General features: G+C 43.5%; 1 protein-coding gene across 1 annotated transcript; it reads right to left on the reverse strand.

Annotated features, from left to right (window-relative positions):
• Positions 1-6,042: 6,042 nt before the first annotated feature.
• On the reverse strand, positions 6,043-16,455 carry LOC115077454 (extracellular calcium-sensing receptor-like). The gene is made up of 5 exons (XM_029579745.1): positions 16,159-16,455; positions 14,745-15,587; positions 8,318-8,545; positions 7,318-7,441; positions 6,043-6,965 (listed from the first exon to the last, which is right to left on the reverse strand). The coding sequence occupies exons 1-5, from the start codon at positions 16,414-16,416 to the stop codon at positions 6,043-6,045; spliced, it is 2,376 nt and encodes a 791-aa protein (XP_029435605.1). The 5' UTR covers positions 16,417-16,455.
• Between the last annotated feature and the right edge of the window lie 5,811 nt (positions 16,456-22,266).

Here is a 22,266-nt window from a genome sequence, read left to right on the forward strand (position 1 = left end):
TCAACCAAGAAAGTTTCTAAGTGTGTTGGATCTAAAAATGCAAATCTCTTCCCTCTATAATTAATACAACATAAACAGGGGAATTTCAAAAAAAAGGTCGCACTAATTGCAAGAACATGTGCTTTCAATGACAAGAAATACTTTCTTCTAGCTTGTGTGGATCTAGCCACATCAGGAAACATCTGCAGTTTATGTCCACAAAATAATAAATCCTTAGATCTAAAGAATTTTTTGAATAAATTCTCCTTTTCTTGTTCAGCCACAAATGATATAAAAAGAGTGGCTCTTTTATTAATAATATCAATCGACTCCTCTAAGAAAGTCGAAATTCCCGGAGAAGATGGAACTTCTCCATTTACATTCTGAATATCAGTACCTCTGGCTGATTTTTTCTCTACATAATATATTTTTGAAATTTTGGGAATCTCATCATCTTGATATAATAATGACTCTTTCAGGAATTTTTTAAACATCTCCCAAGGAGATAGGAGTCGAGTGACTGGAAAATTTAAAATTCTCATGTTCCTGGATCTCAATAAATTTTCTACATGTTCAACTTCCTTGTGTATCATAATAGTATCCCTTATAAAAACATTTTCAGAATTCTGAATTAACTGAATCTTATTTGTCAAGGTCGTTATTTCTTTATCATGTTTATCCACCTTTTTTACTAGTTCATCAATTAATCCCTTGTTAACATTAATAGCTGCCACTAATGATTCATTCATCTTAATTACATTGTTGTCAAGTTTTAATATCATTCTACCAAGATCAGCCATAGTAACATTGTCTGGCACAATTGCCGGGCTAATGTTACTTTCTATGTGTACTGGGAGTCTCAATTGTACATCATTATTACTAGAGGAAATGACATTCTCAGTCCAAGGGGGTACAGACTGTGGGTTAATATCAGTACCTCCTTGAGCTAATCCTACCAGTTCACTTGATGTTCCAGGGGATGTTAACACCTTCGGCTGCGGTGGTGGAGTATGTCCTTCGCCAGGACTAAGGGAGATTAAAGACATACCTCCCAAACTGTCCTCTTTTGGCGTTTCCAACACCCTTACCACGTGTTGGTCCATAGGGCCTGTGCGATGTACTTGCACCGGTGAGGAGGTAGTGATGACTCTCGCTTTCCATTTCTTGCCCATTTACGTTGTAAACAAAGAAAGTTGGCCGGCCCCCGGCCTTCTCCAGTCTAAGCTGGTCCAAGCCACGCGCCCCTTCGGCGCGCGCGGATTAGGCAGGGCACCGCCCTTCCGCCGGTCTTATGGTCAGAAGGGGTCCTCAGCTTACATCATGCAGCTGGACTTCGGTTTGCCTGCACAGATTTCTTTCTCGGGTAAGCCGGAACAGGGAAAACAAAGCAAACTTTCCCCTGCTTCAGATCTTCTCGCGGCGTTTCCGGATGGCTCAGCAGGAGGGCGATTCCCTCCTCCCTTCTCTTCTGCTCACTCCCCAACTGGCAGCGCCCTTCCACCGGTCTTATGGTCGGAAGGGGTCCTCAGCTTACATCACGCAGCTGGACTTCGGCTTGCCTGCACAGATTTCTTTCTCGGGTAAGCCGGAACAGGGAAAACAAAGCAAACTTTCCCCTGCTTCAGATCTTCTCGTGGCGTTTCCGGATGGCTCAGTGAGAGGGCGATTCCCTCCTCCCTTCTCTTCCGCTCACTCCCCCTTGATTTAGTTATTTGATTTTAATCCTTACCCCCATAATTGCCTTTTCTGATTTTATTTTCATTTTATAAGTTAAAAGAGCAGCAAGCTCTTACCTTTTATTTTCTTTTTGTTTGAGTACTGAGAATCCTGGAGCTCTGGGAGGGGGAGAAACTCAGCTGCTCAGCTGGGCCACAAGCTCCGAAGCCCGGCTGAGCTGATCAGCAGAAAATGCTATCTGCATGTCAATCTATCATCCAGATGGTCAAAAAAATGTGTAGATAGAAATAGAATAGATTTTTTAAGTTTGTTTTTTTTTACCCCTTGCACCACAGGTGTGTGAGGGAAGATAGGTAGTACACCTGAGTTTGCCTGTTTCCACATACATAAAAATTATAAGAAAGTAAGGTGTAATCTGCTAGTGGAAAATGCTGACAAGCAAAGACCAGAAACCATAATTTAGCACAGCACGGTGAGACACCCAAATAACTGTAGATAACCCCCTCAGGAGAGAACTATAAACTTTTGCTAAGCAGGCCATGATGAGAAAAGTGGACCTGACATTGAACTGAGCCAAGGAGAGCTTGTTCATGAACTCTGATGAGAAAGGTGTTTGCCAATATTAGATAAGCTCACAATGTATACAAACACCATCATGTAGATCACAACAGATGATAGAACCACCACAGAGAATCCTGGCAGCATGGAAGCATGCCCTGCTAAAAATTTCAATTTGGACAGACTTCTGGGTCACCTAAACTCCAAGTGAAATAAAACTTAGACGGCACTTAACTATTCCTGATGAACATAAGAACATAAGATGAGGCCTCATGTGACCAGCTACACCAGGAGAGCAATAATGTATGTAGTAAACTAATAGGTTTTAGTGGCATTACTCATACAGCTTCCTTGTTGGAGCATATATCTTTCTACTTTTCTTATTCTTTGTGTTTATTATATATTTCGCATTTGTACTAAACACATTGTTCATATTGCTGTCTCAATGCTTGACACCCAAGTGTCTATTGATTAAGAATTTTGTAATTCATTTTGTGAAAATCCTTCTCTGTCTCCTGGGGTAGAATATAATAGGATTTTGGGGGGTTTTTTTGAGTCTTTCTGGGTGATGGCCACACTTAACCTGACACAGAAAGTATTAAGGATGCAAACTAGGGAGATGTTATGATAAAACACTTCACATGCTACTTACAATAAAATGCTTCTGAGAACTGCTTTGAGAACTATGTAGAAATGTTAGGCTAACATGTTTATGAGAACTGTCAGGCTAGAATATGAGAACTGCAATTGGTGTCAAGGCCGTTCCAAGGTATGAAAGTAAACAACTAGGCAGTGCCAGGGCCTGAGACAAAGCGATTATTTAGTAGTGCTGAGCAGAGAGGTTTGAACTGATAAGAACATCGAGAGGGAGGGGGCATCACTCTTGCCTTCTCTCCTAAGCAGTTGCCAGTTTTTATTATATATATAAATGAGAAAAGCTAGAGGAGAGAGATCGCTATACACTTCAGACTTCTGTAAGTGGTGGAGCAGACCGATTCTTTGGGCCCTTGTTTTCAACAACAATCAAGAATGTATGCTTTGCTATATATGTACATATTTAAGCATTTTCTTTAGTAATTATTATTATCTGAAATCAGCTCTTCTGTATATCTGGCTTTATCTATTCTTTGCTTTATTGCTCAGATAAACGTGCTGTTAAATACTGGAACTGCAGTATATTGACTCAGAGTGTGTGTGTCTGTGTGTGGTGAACAAGCTTCCAAGGTAAAGTTCTCTGAACGTGCAGATGGGCCCCTTGGGTAAATCCCACTGTGTGCAGTCTGGACTTAAAATTCTGCACCGCTCTGCATCTCCACCACCACCTCCACAAATTCCCCTTCCATCCCCATTGACACAGGCGAGGATGAGAGGATAGGGTACCATTGCCCATATATGCATACATGGGGTTACAGGGACAAAGTGGAAATTGCAAGGGGGAGATGGGGCACATACTGAAAGTATGAAGGGCCCTCTCATTTACCAGTACCACCTCCCCAAGTACCCACACATAAGAACATAAGACTTGCTATACTGGGTCAGACCAAGGGTCCATCAAGCCCAGTATCCTGTTTTTGACAGTGGTCAACCCAGGCAGGATCCCAAGGGGTAGACAGATTCCAAGCTGCTTATCCCAAGAATAAGCAGTGGATTTCTGCAACTCCACCTTAATAATGGTTTATGGACTTTTCCTCCAGGAACTTGTCCAAACTGTTTATATCCACAGCTACACTAATAGCTTTCACCATATCCTATGGCAATGAATTCCAGAGCTTAATTATGCAATGAGTAAAAAAATATTTTATTTTATTAGTTTTAAATGTATTACCCAGTAACTTCATTGTGTGTTGCTTGGTCTTTGTACTTTTTGAAAGAGTGAACAACTAATTAACGTTTACTCGTTCCATTCCACTCATTATTTTATAAACCTCTATCATATCTCCCCTCAGCCATCTCTTCTCCACTCAGATGACTCCTAACCTATTTAGCTGTTCAGGGAATCGTTCCACCCCTTTTTTCATTTTGGTCACTCTTCTCTGTACCTTTTCTAATTCTGCTATATCTGTTTTGAGATTTGGTGACCAGAACTGCACGCAACACTCAAGATAAGATTGCACCATAGAGTGATTCATAGGCATTATGATATTCTTTATTTTATTCTCCATTCCTTTCCTAATAATCCCTAGCATTCTATTTACTCTCTTGGCTCTGCTGCACACTGAGCAGAAGATTTCAACATATTATCAACAATGATGAATAAATCCTTTACCTGAGATGTGATTCCTAATGTGGTACCTTGCATTGTGTAGCTATAATTTGGATTATTCTTCCCTAAGTGCATCACTTTGCACTTGTCCACATTAAATTTCATTTGCCATTTGCATGCCCAGTCTCCCAGTTTTGCAAGTTCCTCTTGCAATTTTTCACAATCCACTTGTCATTTGGCAACTTTGAACAATTTTGTGTCATCGGCAAATTTGATCATCTCACTTATTCCCATTTCCAGGTCATTTATAAATATACTAAATATCATCGATCCCAGGACAGATCCCTGGGGTGCTCCACTATTCACCTTTTCCCATTGGGAAAATTTACCATTTAGCCCCACTCTCTGTTTTCTATCTTTTAATTGGCAGTCCACAATAGGACACTGCCACCTATCCCATGACTTTCTAATTTACTAAGACGTCTCTCATGAGGGACTTTGTCCAATGCTTTCTGGAAATCCATATATGCTTATCTATACCCTCAGCAATTTTGTTTTTTATGATAATTTCTACCATTTGGTCTGGCACAGACATCAGACTCACTGGTCTGTAGTTTTCTGGATCACCCTTTGATCCCTTTTTTAAAATTGGTGTTATATTGGCAATCTTCCACTCTTCAGGTATCATAGATGATGTTATTAATAGTTTACAAATTACTAATAGGAGGTCTGCAATTTCATTTCTCAATTCTTTCAGCACTCTGGGATGTATGACATCTGGTCCAAGTGATTTGCTAATCTTTATTTTGTCAGTTTGCCCTAGAACATCTTCCAGGTTCACCGAGATTTGTTTCAGTTCCTCCGAATCATCACCTTTGAATATCATTTCTGGCATGGGTTTATTTTATTTATTTATTTATTTATTTATTTATTTATTTTGTATACCGACATTCGATCGAGATATCACATCGGTTTCCAGATAACTAAAGGAATAGGGTGGTAACAGCCCTATTTTACATTATAACATGGTATTAAATAGATATAAGAATATTTTATCTATTACATCTTCCTCAATGAATACTGAAGCAAAGAATTCATTTAGTCTCCCTGCTATGGCTTTGTCATCCCTAAATGCTCCTTTTACCCCTTGATCATCTAATGGTCCAACTGACTCCCTCACAGGCTTTTTACCTCAAATGTACCTGGAAAAGGTTTTATTTTGAGTTTTTACTTCCATGGCAAGCTTATTTTCAAATTTTCTCTTTGCCTTTCTTATCAATGCTTTGCATCTGACTTGCCAGTGTATTTGTATTTGTATTTATTAAAATGTATTGATCACTTAACAGAAAGTAGGCCTAGGTGATTCACAATAAAACAAGCATAACATTATTAACAAAACATAAACAGAAAAAAAACATAAAATAAAAGGTCCAACCGCCATCAGACAGTGCTTATGCTGATTCATGTTTTCTTCATTTGTATCCCTTTTCCATTTCTTGAAATATGTTCTTTTAGATATTATAGCCTCAACAATTGCTCAAACATACAAATTCTGGTGAATTGCATTTTTTATTGCTCAAAAATACAATTAATTATAATTTCAACAGAGAATTCCACAGTAGTTTCTAAATGGCTTTTATTTTCCTATTGGTTCCTTTCCCTAGGAGCTGTTCCTTGGTATTCATTTCAGGTCTCAGTATCATGATGTAACACTTGGGGAAAAAAATACAAACAAGAATCCCTGCACTAGATGAGATGATCCCAAAAACTTCCACAGCGACCGTGTACTTCCCTTGGGTGCTCAGATAGCCCGGGATGAAGGACAGCCAGACACTCAGGAACACAAGCATGCTAAATGTGATCCATTTGGCCTCGTTGAAACTGTTAGGCAACTTGCGTGCAAGGAAGGCCACCATGAAACTGATACATGCCAAGCACCCCATGTATCCCAGCATGCACCAGAATGCAACATCTGAACATTCATTGCACTGCCATATGATAGTGCCAGTCTTTAGTTTCATGTTCTTCTCTGGGAAGGGAGGGCAGAGCAGCAGCCAGGTGGCACAGATGAAGATCTGAACAAGTGTGGAAACAGAAACTATCACAATGGGCACATGAAGTCCTAACCACCCTCTCAAGTTACTGTTGGGTTTGGTGGCATTGAAGGCAATGACCACCATGATGGTCTTGGCCAATACACAAGAGACACAGAGGACAAAGATGACACCAAAGGCAGATTGGCGTATCAAGCAAGCTGTTGGCTGAGGTTCTCCAATGAAGAGCAGAGAACAAAGAAAACTCGTTAATAGAGCTCCAAGTAGAAGGAAAGAGAGCTCACGGTTATTGGCTTTGACAATAGGTGTATCATAATATTTGATGAAGATGTACAAAACAGCAGCTGTGGTTATGGAGGTGAAACAGGCAGCAGCAGTGAGAGTGCCCCCTAGGGGCTCTTGATAGGTAAGGAATTCTATCTTCTTTGGAGCACACTCACTCCTTCTCCAATTGGGCCAATGGTCAACTGGACATTGCCAACAATTTCTGGAATCTGGAAAAAGAATCAACTTTGTTATAGGAACATTAACAAAATTTCTGTACTACTCTGACAATGAATTTATGTTTTGGATGGAGAACGTCCATGGGGTAACAACTAATTTTCCATATTGAAAAGAGTAAAATACATTGGAATTCTTTGTTGCATAACAGTTGGGTCCATGACTTAGGGAACTAGTCCCCTGAGCCCAGTTAAGCTTTGATCCAACGTGTTTAATGTTTTAGAATCTTTATATTGGGGGTATCAGAAAGTTATCTGTCTTCATACTCCTGCACTTGCTATAGCCTTATACTGAGTTATTTAGCACGTGTTCTTTCACTTTTCACATCAGTTATGCCCCATATACCTGTCATGTTGGAAATCTCCCCTTCGGCACACGGGAGGCAGTCGAAGCAACAGAGGGGCTGTCCTTTCTGAGCTGCCTTCCGGTACCCGGATGAACAGCTCTCACTGCACACAGAGCGTGGAACCTGAGGGGGGAGAAGAAGGAAAGGCCCCTTGAAATTGTAATTTAATCTTTCAATATAGTTTGTCAGGTCATTGCATCATAATCATAATGGGATCGTAGCTGGAATCCTCACCAAGGCTTTGCCAACCTATAGACTCGACTGGATTGATCTGAGAGTAGATGACAGCCAAGGATCATAGCGAGTATCTCAGACTATCATAGGAGAAGTAGACTATGGAGCAGTTCAGGAATTCAACCACTTACTGCTAATTTAATATGAAAATGCATCATGTAAGCCCAAGGAATATTGGTTATTAGTGCCTAAGATAAAATCAACAACCCTTTCGTTTCAAGGTCCTTGAATTACTGATAAGAGCACGAGGCTGAAAGGGGAATGGATTATTTTAAGAAATATTTTCAGCAGTGACAGAAATTAACAATCAGCAGGGATGTATGTTAAGACATATTTTTTTTTCAATCTTTTTTTGGGGGCTAGTGTTCTCTTCTTGCTCATTTGGACTCCTAGCTCAGTTGCGACCAGCCTTTACTGGTGCTTTGGTGCTATGAGCCTTCATTTACAACTATCTGGGATTTGGCTCGTTCTTTTCAACCCCCTCCCTCTGGTGCAGCCATCACAGGATCAGTCCTTGGCCAAGGTCCACAGACCGCAACGTTATTCACACTGTGTGCACCCTGGGCCCAGCAGCTAAGTTTGACTTATGAGTGAAAGCTTGGGCTCCTTTTCCCCAAAGGTTGTGAAAGCTGCATCCACAGCATTCTCCAGCTCTTGCTGGTACAAGAAGCAGAATCTGGGCTTGGAAATAGAATCCAAATCTCTTCCATTCCTTTGTTGCTGAGCAACAGGCTAGTCCCATCTTTGCTATGCATGGGCTGGTACCTTGGTACTTTGTGTGTTCCACCAGATGGCGCTGTTGTTTATGGTTAACTCCTGTCCTTTGGATGCTCTGGAATCAAAGCTTCCCACCTTGACGTAGTGGATGGTATTGTCAGGCTGCGGGTGCCAGTTGACGATGTCATACACAGTAGGGGGATTGCCGCTGCTGTCATAGTACATCTCCTCCCCCATCTTGTTCCTGAAGCGCACCTTCCTCATGTAGTACAGGAGCTGAAAGAGATACTATTTGTTAATTCCATAGGAGATTTCAGTGAGGCTGATATGTAAAGGATTTTTCCAGCTCCCTGGCTAAATTATTGTCCAGGCAATTTGCTGCCCACACAAAATTTACCTGGCACTTGGTGCATTGCTGGAGCACGTTGCCCGGACAAAGTTAGCTGGGTAAGTCTGGTCAGACCAATACCTGTCCTAAACTTAACTGGATGACTTTATCCAGGTAAGTTCTGCTGAATATCTGGTTAAAGCTACCCGTGTAACTTCACCCAGGTCACGTTCCTGCCTGCTGGTTTACTCAATATGGACCTCAGAATAAATTTGCAGGTTTCATTTTCAAGAAAAATAACTAAGCAGTTACAGCATGCATTAAAATAATATTTCAGTAACCATGAGGGATGTACATGTACATTTGAAAATATATATAGAAAATTTTTTTATTGATATCTTCATATACTCAAAAATAAAACATTTTTATAACTTTTTAACAGCTTTAAACAATATTCAATACTACCTTCCTAATATTCAAATACACATCACAATATAGAAATTTCACAGAAATAGAAATTAATAAGGCCCCCCCCCCAACATACAAAACAGCAGCTAAGCTTTGGGGAAAAGGAGCCCAAGCTTTCACTCAAAAGTCAAACTTAGCTGCTGGGCCCAGGGTGCACACGGTGTGGATAACGTTGCGGTCTGTGGACCTTGACCAAGGACTGATCCTGTGATGGCTGCACCACAGGGAGGGGGGTTGAAAAGAACGAGCCAAATCCCAGATGTGTACTCAAAGTACACAGAGAAACAATACCAACATCAAACAAAACAACTAACAAACATAGCAACAAAAAACAAAAAAACCCACAAAAATACAAAAAATATATAATATTTAAACTACATTAAAAAAGTAAAAAATATCCAGCTTCACAATGGAGCAAAAGACATAGTAACATAGTAATGATGGCAGAAAAGGACCAAATGTTCCAATGCAGTCTGCCTAGCAAGCTTCTTATGGTAGTATCTGCTGCTTTGTGCAGGTTGCCCCAGCTGTTTGATGTACATCGCTTACAGACTTGGCCGTAGAAGAAGACCTGTGCTTTTTCCCTTATATCTGCGATTCAGTAAAACATTCAGGGCCCTTGTTAGTTGTCATCTGAATCCAACACCTCTCCACCCCCCACCCCATTTTAAGTGAGCCCCATTGAGTCATTGCCTAAATACAACTTACTCCTTCCTAAAAACATAAAGGAGTAAGTTGTATTTAAGCGATGACTCAATGGGACTCACTTAAAATGTTTTCAAGCTTCCTGTAAATGCTGTTGTAATGATAATATGTCTTTATTCAAGCAATTCTGCTAAGCAATTAAACCTCTCATTTCTTGTGGGTACCAGGCAATTGCAATCTCATTTTGCAGCTATTCCCTAGAGGGTCGATTTTAATACCCACACGTCCATGTGTGAGCGGTTCCCGGCGCACACACATGGGCATGGCTATTTTAGCACATGCACGCCAGATTTTAAATTCCGCGCGCACATGCGCTGGCGGGACGGGACTCGTGCGCGCAGGGGGGGGGTATATTTTAAAAAGCAGCACGCGGCGACGCGAGTAGGCCTTCCCCAGTTCACTAACCCTAACCCTAATCTTCCTCCCTCTTCCCCTCTCCTCCCTGACCTCTAAACTAAACCTATCTTTCCCCAATTTTATTTTTTTTAATACTGCTCATCCGGAGCAGAAGTAAACTCCATGAGCTGGCCAGCTGCCGGCACATGCTGTCCTGGTCTCCCCCCCCGCCCCGCTGCTCCCTGACTAGACCCCAAGCCCCAGCCCACCCCTTTCTCCAGGCCTGGCAACTGTGCGCGTATTAGGGGTTACGCGCCTGGCCGGGCCCTTTCGGAAATGCATGCGACGGGCGCAGGGCCCGCCAACGCGTGTAACCCCCGATTTTTTTACACTCACGGGGCTTTTAAAATTTGGGCATAAGTTTTCTGTTAAACGGGTTGTGTTCAAACGCACAAAATCCAGGCTCCCATTGTTCAACATTACATTCAAGCAACGCCACTGAAGTCGCCGTGTTGCGCCTTATTCAAGTAATGTTGTTGAAGCTCGCATTTTGAAGAAGTCACTCTGCCTTCACAATGTTTGACTTTCTATACTGGCATGGAGCAGGACATTAGGCGTTTGTTTCATCATTATGGCCCCTGACAAAGCCGCGTGTCAGTGAAACGTGTTGGGCCAAGCTTTGGAGAGCAGAGGTTTGGGTCTGAAACTTGGAGGGCAGACATTTGGAACTCCGTCCCTGTTTTTTTGTTTGCATGGTTTATCTGTCGAGCTGCTGCAAGCTGAGCTGTTTTGTCTTTTGTTCCATTGTGAATCTGGATATTTTATGTGAAATTTGTATAATGTGATGTGCGTTTGAATATTGGTAAGGTAGTACTGAATACTGTTTAAAGCTGATAAAAAAAAAAAGCTGTTAAAAATACATGATGGCAAAGAAATGTGACAAGGCGGTAGCTAAAGCCAGAAGAATGCTGGGCTGCATAGAGAGAGGAATAACCAGTAAGAAAAAGGAGGTGATAAAGCCCTTGTACAGGTCCTTGGTGAGGCCTCACCTGGAGTACTGTGTTCAGTTCTGGAGCCCGTATCTCAAAAAGGATAGAGACAGTATGGAGGTGATCTAGAGAAGGACGACTAAAATGGTGTGGGGTCTGTAATGGAAGTCATATGAGGAGAGGCTGAAGGATCTGAATATGTACACCCTGGAAGGGAGGAAGTGCAGGGGAGATGTTGTGCTGGCAAAAAAACCCGGATGTGGATCCTTGGGCCGACCGGACCGAGGGAACAGTCGGTAGGCAGAACTCCCACTGGGCAAGAGGGTCTTCACCTGGAAACCCGAGACTCCTCCAGAGGAGCTGTGAGAGCCTGGGTTGCTAGGACTTAGGAGACTTCGCCCTGGAAGTCCGAGATCCCCCCAGGAGAAGCCCGTAGGGACCCGGACCGCTGGGACTTAGGTGAGAACGAAGAAACCCAGGAGTGGAGTCCGGTCTGGAGTCTGGGCAGGCAGCGAGCAAGCAGAAGACGGGATCACGGACCGAGGTCAAGGCAGGCTGAAGACAAGCAGGTCGAAACTACGAACCGGAGTCAAGGCAGGTAGCAGGCAGGCGGAGTCAGGCGATCCGAGGTCAAGGCAGGCAGCAGGCAGGCGGAGTCAGGCGATCCGAGGTCAAGGCAGGCAGCAGGCAAAGCGGAGTCAGGCGAGCAGAGTCAGGCGGGTAACAGGTAATCCAGGAACGCAACTGAGAACTACAGGAAGTAGTGAACCTCGTTGCAAGGCAAAGAAGGGAAGGGACTGCAGGGCTTAAATAGCCCTGCAGCGTCTGACGTCAGAGAAGGGAGGAGCCGGGTTTTCCCGCGCTGGTCCCTTTAAAAGCGGGGGACAGTCGCGCGCGCGCGCCTGGGGGCGGGACTGGCCGTGAGGGCACGCCAGCGGCAGCGTGAGAGCCGGCGCATGGCGCCCGGAGGCCCTGCAGGCCCGCGGAGAGTCAAACGGCGGCGGAAAGCGGCGGCCAGGGTCCTGAGACCGCGGAACGCGGTCTCAGGACCCCGGGACCCGGGAGGAAGGTAAGGCCTCGGGCGCCAGCGTGGCGACCGAGACCGCAACAGGGAGATATGATACAGACCTTCAGATACCTGAAAGGTTTTAATGATGAACGGAATTTGAACCTTTTCCGTTGAAAAGAAAACAATAGAACTAGGGGGTCACAAAATGCAACTCCAGAGGGGACGACTTAAAACCAACATCAGAAAATATTTTTTTCACAGAGAGGGTGGTGGAGACCTGGAATCCTGGAATGCCCTTCCGGAGGAAGTGGTGAGGACAGTCAAGGGGACATGGGATAAACACGGCGGATCCCTGAAGGCTAGAGGAACCCAGCTAGAGAACCCAGCCTCCCAATCTTCAGGAAAAGACTTAAGACCTGGCTGTTCAAAAAAGCATTCCCGGACACTGATTAACCCTTGCAGCCTGCTGAACTACCTCCCATTGTAAAAATGTTAATTTAATGTAAATATCTTTATCTATTGTAATCCTCTCCCTTTCTTCTCTACTCCCAGTTCTAGTACCTTGTTATTTGTAACTGCTTCCTCCTCACTAATAGGTTACTCATTTGTTCTTTGTACACCCCTGTTCTATGTAAACCGGCATGATGTGATTGTATCATGAATGCCGGTATATAAAAATTTTAAATAAATAAATAAATAAATATAAAGGATGGAAATGAGATAGGCTTGCAGGAGGGTAACTTGCTGGTACGGCGATTACTACTCTTAGCAGAAGGCATGGAGATTAGTACCCTTAACAAATATGCTCTGATGCTTTTAATGCAGCTGCAACATAGCTCCCGCTTAAACGGCAGGGGGAAAAGAGGAACTGGATTCAGAAAACAACCGAGGGCCCCGACTTCCAAGGTCTGGGATACTGATATGCATAGGGAAAAAGCACAGGAATGATTCCACAGCCAAGTCCTAAAGGAAATGAAGACACAGCGTGCATGGGGGTAACTTGCTTGGTGCGGCGAATTCTACCCCTAACCAATAATCCTTGACATTCTTGACCCAATTCCAACATTACTGTCTGCTTCCACAGCAGGGGGAAAAGGGGAATTGGATTCAGACAGCAACCAATGAGGGACTCAGTTTTTATATCCTGGGAACTGATAAGCCTGGGGGTAACCTGCCCAGAGCAGCAGTTACTATCCCTAGCAGAAGGCATTGGGGCTACTACCCTTAACCAATAAGCCTTGATGCTTTTGATGCAACATCGCTCTCTGCTTTGAAGGAAGGGGGTAGGGGTGGAAGGAAAGAGGAATTTGGATTCAGAGACAACCAACACGAGCCATGACTTTTTACAGTCTGGGGTTACTGATACGCAGACAATGGGGAAAAAACACAGGGCTGCTTCGACGGCCAAATCCATAAGCAAAGCGCGACAAGCGGCACTGACCGACACATGGGGGGTAACCTGCACGGCCCGGCAGATACTACCATGGGAAGCTTGCAGAGCAGACTGGATGGACCCTTGGTCCTGCTCTGCCGTCGTTTCTATGTTTCTGTTAATAAAATACGTTTTATTTTTGAGTATATGAAGATAATGTTAAAATTATATATATTTTCAAATGTATATGTGCATCCCATTTGGTTGTTAGTTTCCATTTCAATACAGTTATTTGCAAGGGAAAAAGTGGGCAATGCACAAAAGAAGACTCTGCATAGGTATGAACAAGTGAATCTGCTCCTTCTGACCACTAGCAATCTTGGAAGTTTATGAGCGAAGACGGAGATGGGCAGGTGGAACACAAAGGGGTTAATTTTGCAACATTGCGCATAAAAACGTTGCCAAATACGAGCATGAGTTACACAGATTTTTTCAAAGTTGTCGTATGTGCATAAGTATGCTTTGAAAAATGATCCTTCCAAATCTATCCTTCTTGAGTTACACCTGCTACAATGCCGGCACAATTTTTTTTTTTTTTTTACGCATATTCGGTAGAATTTTGCAGAGTACAAGCGTAAGTCCAAAACCACTCTCCTCAACTCACCTCCCCATCCCCCCCCCCCCCCCCCCAAGGAACCCCTTTGCTCAGTCCAGTAAACTTACACAAGAATGTAGTAGGGTGACCTATTTAGTAAAAAAAACAATTTCTGTGTCTAAAATACTGGTTTACCCATGGAAGACCCTTTGAAAATTATCCGCCTCGGAGACTTAAATTTTAAACCACCCACATCGTCATAAACTTGATGCATACTTTTTACTTGCGGTCTTTGCCCCAACTTCTGAAGGGCAAGCATGAGTAGATTGACCCTTTCAAAAGTGTCATGGGTACAAAGTACAGACAGTTACTCCCACCTGCCTGTAGTGGGGATAGAGATTTGCTTGAGAAGTATGCACCGAGATTTGAAAAAGCCTTCTACGAATGTACTTTACATCCCCCACCCTTCCTAGGCATACCCCCCCACAAAAAAAAAAAATTTTAATGCGCCTTGTGAAACAATGCAAGCAATTTTAGCCTTGTTGAGCTGATTAAGCAAGACCGAGGTTTCGAAAATTGCCCTTTAAAGTTTCACTCAATGTATGGAAAAAAGGGGAGTTATTTATTTGAAACACTCATGTTTAGGGGCACATGATCCTATTATGCTTCTTACCTGCCATGGCTTGAAATCCTGGATGTCCGCACATCTCTTGTTGGTGAAGGGCCCTTCCCCTGGCACGCAGGATTTCATGTTCTGTAAGGCATGTGCCACAGAATAAATTGCATTGTAGATGTTATAACTGATTCTGTTGTCTTTCTCGATGGACGTTTGGCTTTTAAACTCCTCTAGCTTTTCACTCCCCGTGCACAAGACTCTGGTGTTGTTCAATTCACTGGTAGCCTGGGTTGGAGGATCCTCACGAATTTCCCACTGACATCTGAAGGTTTCTTCCCAAAATGACTTAATAAATATGTCACTGAGAGAAGAGGAAGGGCGTAGGTTGCGCAGGAATTCCCTGAAGCCACGTACATCGCCTTCGTGGACAGATAAGCCAATGGTGCCGCTTAACATGTTAGAAAGTTCCATGGTGGAAGCAAGAGCGGATGTTGACCAAGCCTCAGTTGCAATCCAGACCTTCCCGGTGATGTGATGCTTAGTGAGATCCTCCCACACCGGTAGCATTTTATTGCCAGAAGAAAAGACAAAGATGATATTGGCAGAGGATCTTTTGACTGTCTCAGTGATGTAGTAGATTTTCTCTTTCGCTGGTAGATCTGGGAGGGTCTCATGAAAGGCAACACAGGCTCCAACCGCTTGTAGCTCTTTTTTTAGCAGCTGGGAGCCAAATTCCCCATAGTCATCCTCACTGGACAACAGCCCCACCCAAGTCCAACCAAAGTGCACCACCAGCTGGGCAAGCCCACGGACCTGGATGTCATCACTCGGGATGGTGCGGAAAAAGGAAGGAAACTGGATCTTGTTGTTCAAAAGGGGAGTAGAGGCAAAATAGCTGATCTGGAAAAGCAGAAGCATTTACTCAGCTCACGGAACAAAGTCTTTTGGATTTGGACATTTGGAGGTCAATATTCAGTCGTGGAGCAGCGAGTTAAGTTAGCCAGATATAGCTATCTGGTTAACTTATCGTGGAAATTCAGTGGTGCAACCACGCCACTGAAGATCCCCGGCTATCTTAAAGTTAGACGGTTATGTCAAACCGGCTAACTATAGGACAGCCCTATGGGCCAACCAGAGTTAGCTGCATTGGTTAAGCGTAACACATGCAACTAACTTTGCTCTCCTCAGAAACACCTACCGCCTGCCCCCAGAATGCCCCGACTTATGAGGCTAAATTCTTATCATTTAAGTCATTATTCATCTAGAATTTACCTACATACGGCTTTCAATATAGCCGGGTAGCCATTTAGATGGATAACTTTTCAATTATCCATCTAAATGGCTTTTGAATATTGACCTCTTGAAGCTTTAAAATTTTTATCAGTATTTTGGTGATTCTTCTTTGCAGTATATGGTAGATACATTATATTTCTCTAAAAGATATATTTCTGATTAGGAAATGGATTCTTACCTGAGGGTATCTGTAAAGCCCCAACAATCTGGCCATGGAAATTGAGGAAGTAGATTGCGATTCACCAATGACAGCTGCCAGCGGAGACCAACTAGGGCACTGGTAATTCAGGATGGGCTTGTTCTGCCCATTTACTATCCGAGCGGTGCATTCTAGAGCCCTTCTCAAGGAGGAGCAGGTGTCATAGATTAGGAAGCCCAAGGAGATGTTGGGAAGGAGGACCTGGTCTTGATTAATCTCTTTGATGGTGAAGACCATGGCTTGAATCCAACCATAGGGTCTAGTTTTGAACCTGGAGAGAAATCTAACAGAGAAGGAGAATTGTGGAAGAAGATTAATTTTCTGAAAGATGATGTGGTGATGTGAGTAACTAAGCTGAAATAGATAAGAGAGTCGTGTCAGTGGAGCAACTCCCTATGATGGAGTTTTTGATTTGGATCCCTGAAGGTTCTCTAAAGCACACAATAGCCTCTGTTCTGCTGTTCAGTTGATAAATAGGGAGGGGAGAAAACACTTTCCAGACTGATACTGGGACTTGGATGACCAGTAGACATCAAAGAGCAGCCAGATACACTCAGGCAGTCATTTGCTGGAGGGATTTTGAGCATCATATGAAGAGGACACATAGCAGAGAAATAATGAGTCTTACTTGTGGCAGAGGAGAGGCTGCTCAGCTGAAGGCCATTCAGGCACATTCCTGCCAGCGGTCACTGGGAATATCCCACCAATCAGGATGTCCCCATCCTGCCTAAAACCTGCTGCTTCTTGACCATACAGGGTGCAACCTGGGGCATCAACTGGGCTGATGGGCAAAGGTATCATCAGCAGGACCCCCAGCCTGGCCAGGATCATGGCTGGTGAATTCCTCACTGGAATTGCTGAGGGCATGGCCGGTCGTCAGTGGCAGTTACCTACAGTACAAAAGAAAAAGGAGTCTGAAATCTTCCTAAGCAGTGCTTAATTTGTAAAAGTTAACAAGGGGGAATTCCCTCTACCCTCTGAAAATCTCCATCCACCACTGAGCCTCACTGGGACCTGACTGCTGCCGTCTCCTCCTGGCCACCTCCATTTTCAGCTGCTGCCGGCTCCAGGTGATCTCTCTCTGTGGCCCTATCTCTTCCCATGATACCTGCCTCCCACCACCTATTCCTTTTCCTGTGCAGGACAATGACTCGGGACCCAGTATCATTGAATTTCTCTTCTAGCAAGTACCTCAAAGGAAATTTTTTTCATTTTTTTTTTCATTTTGCTTTTCATGTCTTTTGTCTCTCTGTTCTCCTCCTTCCAGTGTCTCTCCCCCTCACTCTCCCTTCCCTATCTATCTCTCCTCTTAATGTCTCTTCATTTCTCTCTCCCCTCCCTCCATGCATCTCTGCTTTTCTCTCTCCCAGGGCTAGTGTTAGGTACTCTGGTAAATAATAATACTATTTATCATTTCTCTAGCACCATAGACATACACAGCACTGTACAAATACACAGAAGGGCTGAAACTAAGGAGTGAGCCCAGCCAGTGCCGGATGACTTGTATGATCTGTAGTGGACGGGTAGCATATAAAGGTAGCCTTGTCAGGAGGGAGTTGCAGTAGTCTATCCCAGAGAAAAGTAAAGATTGAAGGACCGACCTGAAGTCAGAGAGTTTATTGCTGTGAAGCCATTTTTGGATGGTTGTAAGACAGTGGATGAGGAAAAATTCTGTGAGGGCCCATGTTTCCTTCAGAGGATAAAAGAATTGAATTTCAGCAGCATAAATGTTATCTGCTGTCATTAACTATGTTACTACATTTTACCCTTAATATATTACCAAGGTGCTGATTATCTCCAGCCTCGATAATTTTTATTGTGCTATAGATATGGTACTGAATTCATTCTTGTTCTATTACATCTAATAGAATGTCAGCTGCGTTTGCCATTCTTGGCCATGATATTTTATTGGCTTGTCTGGCTGAGGCTAGTGTTACTGAAACCGTTCTTACCTGGTTTAAGTCCTATCTTACTGACAGATCACAGATCGTCAATAAAACTCCCAGATTGGATTCCTCACTCTCTGCCCCCCCTCCCCCCCATTTAACATCTACCTTAGGGTTTCCCAACCGTCCTCCTCATTGCACACCTAACCAGATGGGCGTTCAGGATATCCATAATGAATTTGCATAAGATAGATTTGCATACCCTAGGCCTCTAATGTATGCAATTCTATCTCATGCATATTCATTACGAATGTCCCGAAAACCTGCCTGATTAAGTGTGCCTCCAGGAGAGGGTTGGGAAACACTGATCTACCTTAGGCCAACTGGCAAACTTTCGGCTGCTCTAGGCCTTATTTATTTATTTTATTTTATTCTTTTCTATACCGACATTCATGACACAAGTCATATCACATCGGTTCACATCAAAGATGGGGATTTTAACATTAACAATAAGGATATATGCTGATGATATCTATTTTTTTTTCCTATAACATCAGACAATTACACCACTCTCGGGCTAATTTTTATTTACCTTAAAGCTATTCCAGCCTGTTTAACCAGTAACAGATTAGCCCTAAATATTGAGAAATCTGAGATGATTAAAACTGCCAGAGCTTCAGCATCATCTTTCCCTAATAGCTTACTATTTGAGGTGGTGCCTTTTCCTATTGCGAAGGAGATTTGGAATCTCGGAGTTATTTCTGACCAGAAGAGCCGTCCTCGAGGTCCCGGGGTGAAATCTGTGCTGGGGAACTCATCCCTCAGATTGCGTGTGCGTCGCAAATCAGAACCGTTTCCTGATTTGAATGACTTTCGTCGTTTGGACTTGGCTATTGTCATGCCGTTGACTTTCACCTTCCAGTCCTCGACCTTGCATGCTTTACAGGGTCCATCCAAAATTCAGCAGCCCGTTGGTTCTTCCCGTCTCGACCTGCATCTCACTCGTTCTCGCTGCATTACGTTGGCTACCGGTTGCAGCAAGAATATCTTTCAAAATATTGACTTGAATCCACAAAGCACTGATAATGACAAGGTCCTTCACTTCTGAAAATATACAGGGCCTCAGAGGAACCTTTGCTTGGCTGGGCAATGTTTACTGGATGTTCACACAGCTCGCAGAGCCGGTGCGAGCAATTTTTTTGCTGCCCTGTGCAAATAATTACTGTGCTGTCCCTCCTACCCCACCCTCTCCTTCCCACCGACTGACCAAAAAAAAAAAGCCCAGTTTCCTCCAGCAATATAATTTTTAAAAAACAACTGCACCCCCCCCCCCCCCCCCCCCCCCAACCTCCAGATCTTCATCCCCTGTGCCAGAATCCATGACTGGTACAAGCGTATTAGGTGCCTTAGTCAAACCTTATAGCTTTCCGCAGCACACCCTTCCTCCCCTCCTCCCTGGTCCTCTCCACACACACACACACACACAGGTAAGAGTTATACATTTATAATAAAATTTTACATGAAAAATATCAAAGCACAGAATTCTGAGGTAATAATAGCACTTACATTATATTTGCATGCATTTCTGTGATGCCAACCAGAAATCCCTGCAAAAAAAGACTCTTGGAACCCGTATGGCATTAGGCCTATTGTAACATGCGCTGGGTGTGGGCTTGACCCTCCAAAAACCGTAAAACACTAATACACTTCCTATTAGCAGAATATCTCACCTCATTCATACATGCAGAACATATACAGACCCTGACCCTCATCAAATACAGAACAGAGCAACCATAAAGTAGAAGTACAAACTTGCAGACAAAAATTGAACTGGAAATAGCAAGAAGTCAGATTCTCTATGCAATGCAACAATGAAAAAACAGAAAAATCAAGAAATATAATAAATACATAATCATAAAAGTAAAAACATACCGAGGCCAATATTCAGTAGGCCGTTTAGAGGACAAGTTATCCGGCTAAAGTTAGCCGGATAACTTGGCCCATATATTCAGTGGGATAAACGTAGCACTGAATATACAGTACTTGCTTAAAGTTATCCGGCTACATTTAGCCGGATAATTTAAAAACAAAAGATATCCGGGTAAGTAACGCTTTTGCCTCCAAAAATGTTTTTAATTTAAAGGGACCTTCGGCCCAACTTTTGGACTCCCCCACCTAATATATTTTATTTATTTATTTGTTTGTTTTTCTATACCAATATTCAACTAGTGTTATCACACCGGTTTACATAGTAGCAGCGGAATCCATAGCATAGATTTACACAGATTTAACATAGATTTACATAGATTTAGCATATATATAAGTTGCCCAATCGGGTCTTGTATTTCCCACCGCACATCTTTAAACATAATGGAGCCGTTGTGCACCCCCCAACAAACCCTTTGTTCAAACAAAAACCGGTGAGGCCAGGCCCTTCCCCCCTTCAACAATCTAAATTACAACCCCACCACACCCCAACCTGCCTGACCCTTCCCTCCACTTCCTGTAGTCAAAGAATCATCAGCACCTACCCGCTCCCGGAGAGCTTCTGTCAAAGCTGCTCTGGATGCACAGAACCTTTGTAGTGTATGCCCCCACACATACACATGCTCCCTCACACACACACACACACACACACATAAAGATATGCTCATACACACACACACATGCTCCCTCACACACACACACACACACACACAGACACATAAAGATATGCTCATACACACAAACACACACACACACACATGCTCCCTCTTGCACACACTTGCACACACACACACACGCTCTCTCTCAGACACGCCCAGGCATCTCCAGTTTTCTATGGTTGAAATCCGCCAGCAGCCTTGGGTCCTCCTCTTCATTTCATTTGCTGACAGGTTGGGATCCAACTGTATCCCCATTCTTTCACACAAACATACACACACACACAACCCAGGCAGACTCCCATTCAAACTCATTTCCACCAGGCAGGCTCCCATTCACACCCACACCACCCAAGCATGCTCCCATTATCACCCATTCGCCCAAGCAGGCTCCCATTCACATACCTTCACACACCCCAATAACAGGCAGACTCCCATGCATGCATGCACTCACATACACACACACTCACACCCATCCATCCCTCCATCCCAGGCAGGCTCCCATTCACACACACACACACACACACCAATCCCAGGCAAACTCCAAATCACACACACACACACACACATACACACGCATGCAAGCTAGACAGGCAGGGTCCATGGGGCCTCTTATTTCTCCACTATTGCTGCTGTAATCCTGTGCCTCCTTGGTTGGGGAAAGGAGACGTTTTTAAAGAGCTGAAGCCCACCCTGCAGCTCCTCCTCTGTGCCTCTCTAAGAAGAGCGTCCTGTTTCAAGACCTTTAAAAGGGAGCTGAGGATTCTTCTCTTTAAGAGTTATTTTCTCTCTAATATTGATGTCAGTGTTATGGCAGATATTAGTGCATTTCATGACTATTGTTTACATTTGTTTCTTATTGCATGGTTATTTTTATGTCCCCAAAACTAATTTTTTTTTGCTGTCCATATTTTTATTCATTTTATTATGAACCCCTTAGAATTTCAGACAATGCTATATGTAAGTGCGTTAATAAATAAATAAATAGCTCGTAGCGGTTGGACGCAGCGCTGGTCAGAGACAGGCAGACGTGCATATGAAGTAAGCCAGGGAGCAGAGCTTAATCCAGCCAAAGTTAGCCGCATAACTTGTCACGTATATTCAGCAGGACAAGTCTCCCATTGAATATACTCGGCTAAAGCTATCTGCTTGCACCTCCTTGGATTAACTTTTAAACCTGACCGGCCATACTGAAACTATAGACAATTAAATGGCAAACAAAACTAATTTTTTTTTTTTTAATCCTTTCGGGCCTGCAAGCCAGATCTTCCCACTAATCCCCTCCCCTCCCCCCACCTCCCCGCCCACCTAGCAAAATCACCAAAATGTTGCCGGGTAAAATTTAGCCGGATAAAATAAGAGAAGGCGGAGAGTGTTCCCAGGGACATTCCCTAAATTTATCCGGGTGGCGTCACAATTCAGCACTACTTGGATAAATTTAGCTCGGACAGTCTGCTTTGGGAAACCGCCGCCCTAAATCTACCCCAATAGTTTTACCTGGATAACATCAGGCGGGTAACATTCAGGGGCAGGCTCACCAGTCAATGCCCCTGTAACTT

This window comes from Rhinatrema bivittatum, chromosome 16 (assembly GCF_901001135.1).
Source record: "Rhinatrema bivittatum chromosome 16, aRhiBiv1.1, whole genome shotgun sequence".
NCBI lineage: Eukaryota > Metazoa > Chordata > Amphibia > Gymnophiona > Rhinatrematidae > Rhinatrema > Rhinatrema bivittatum.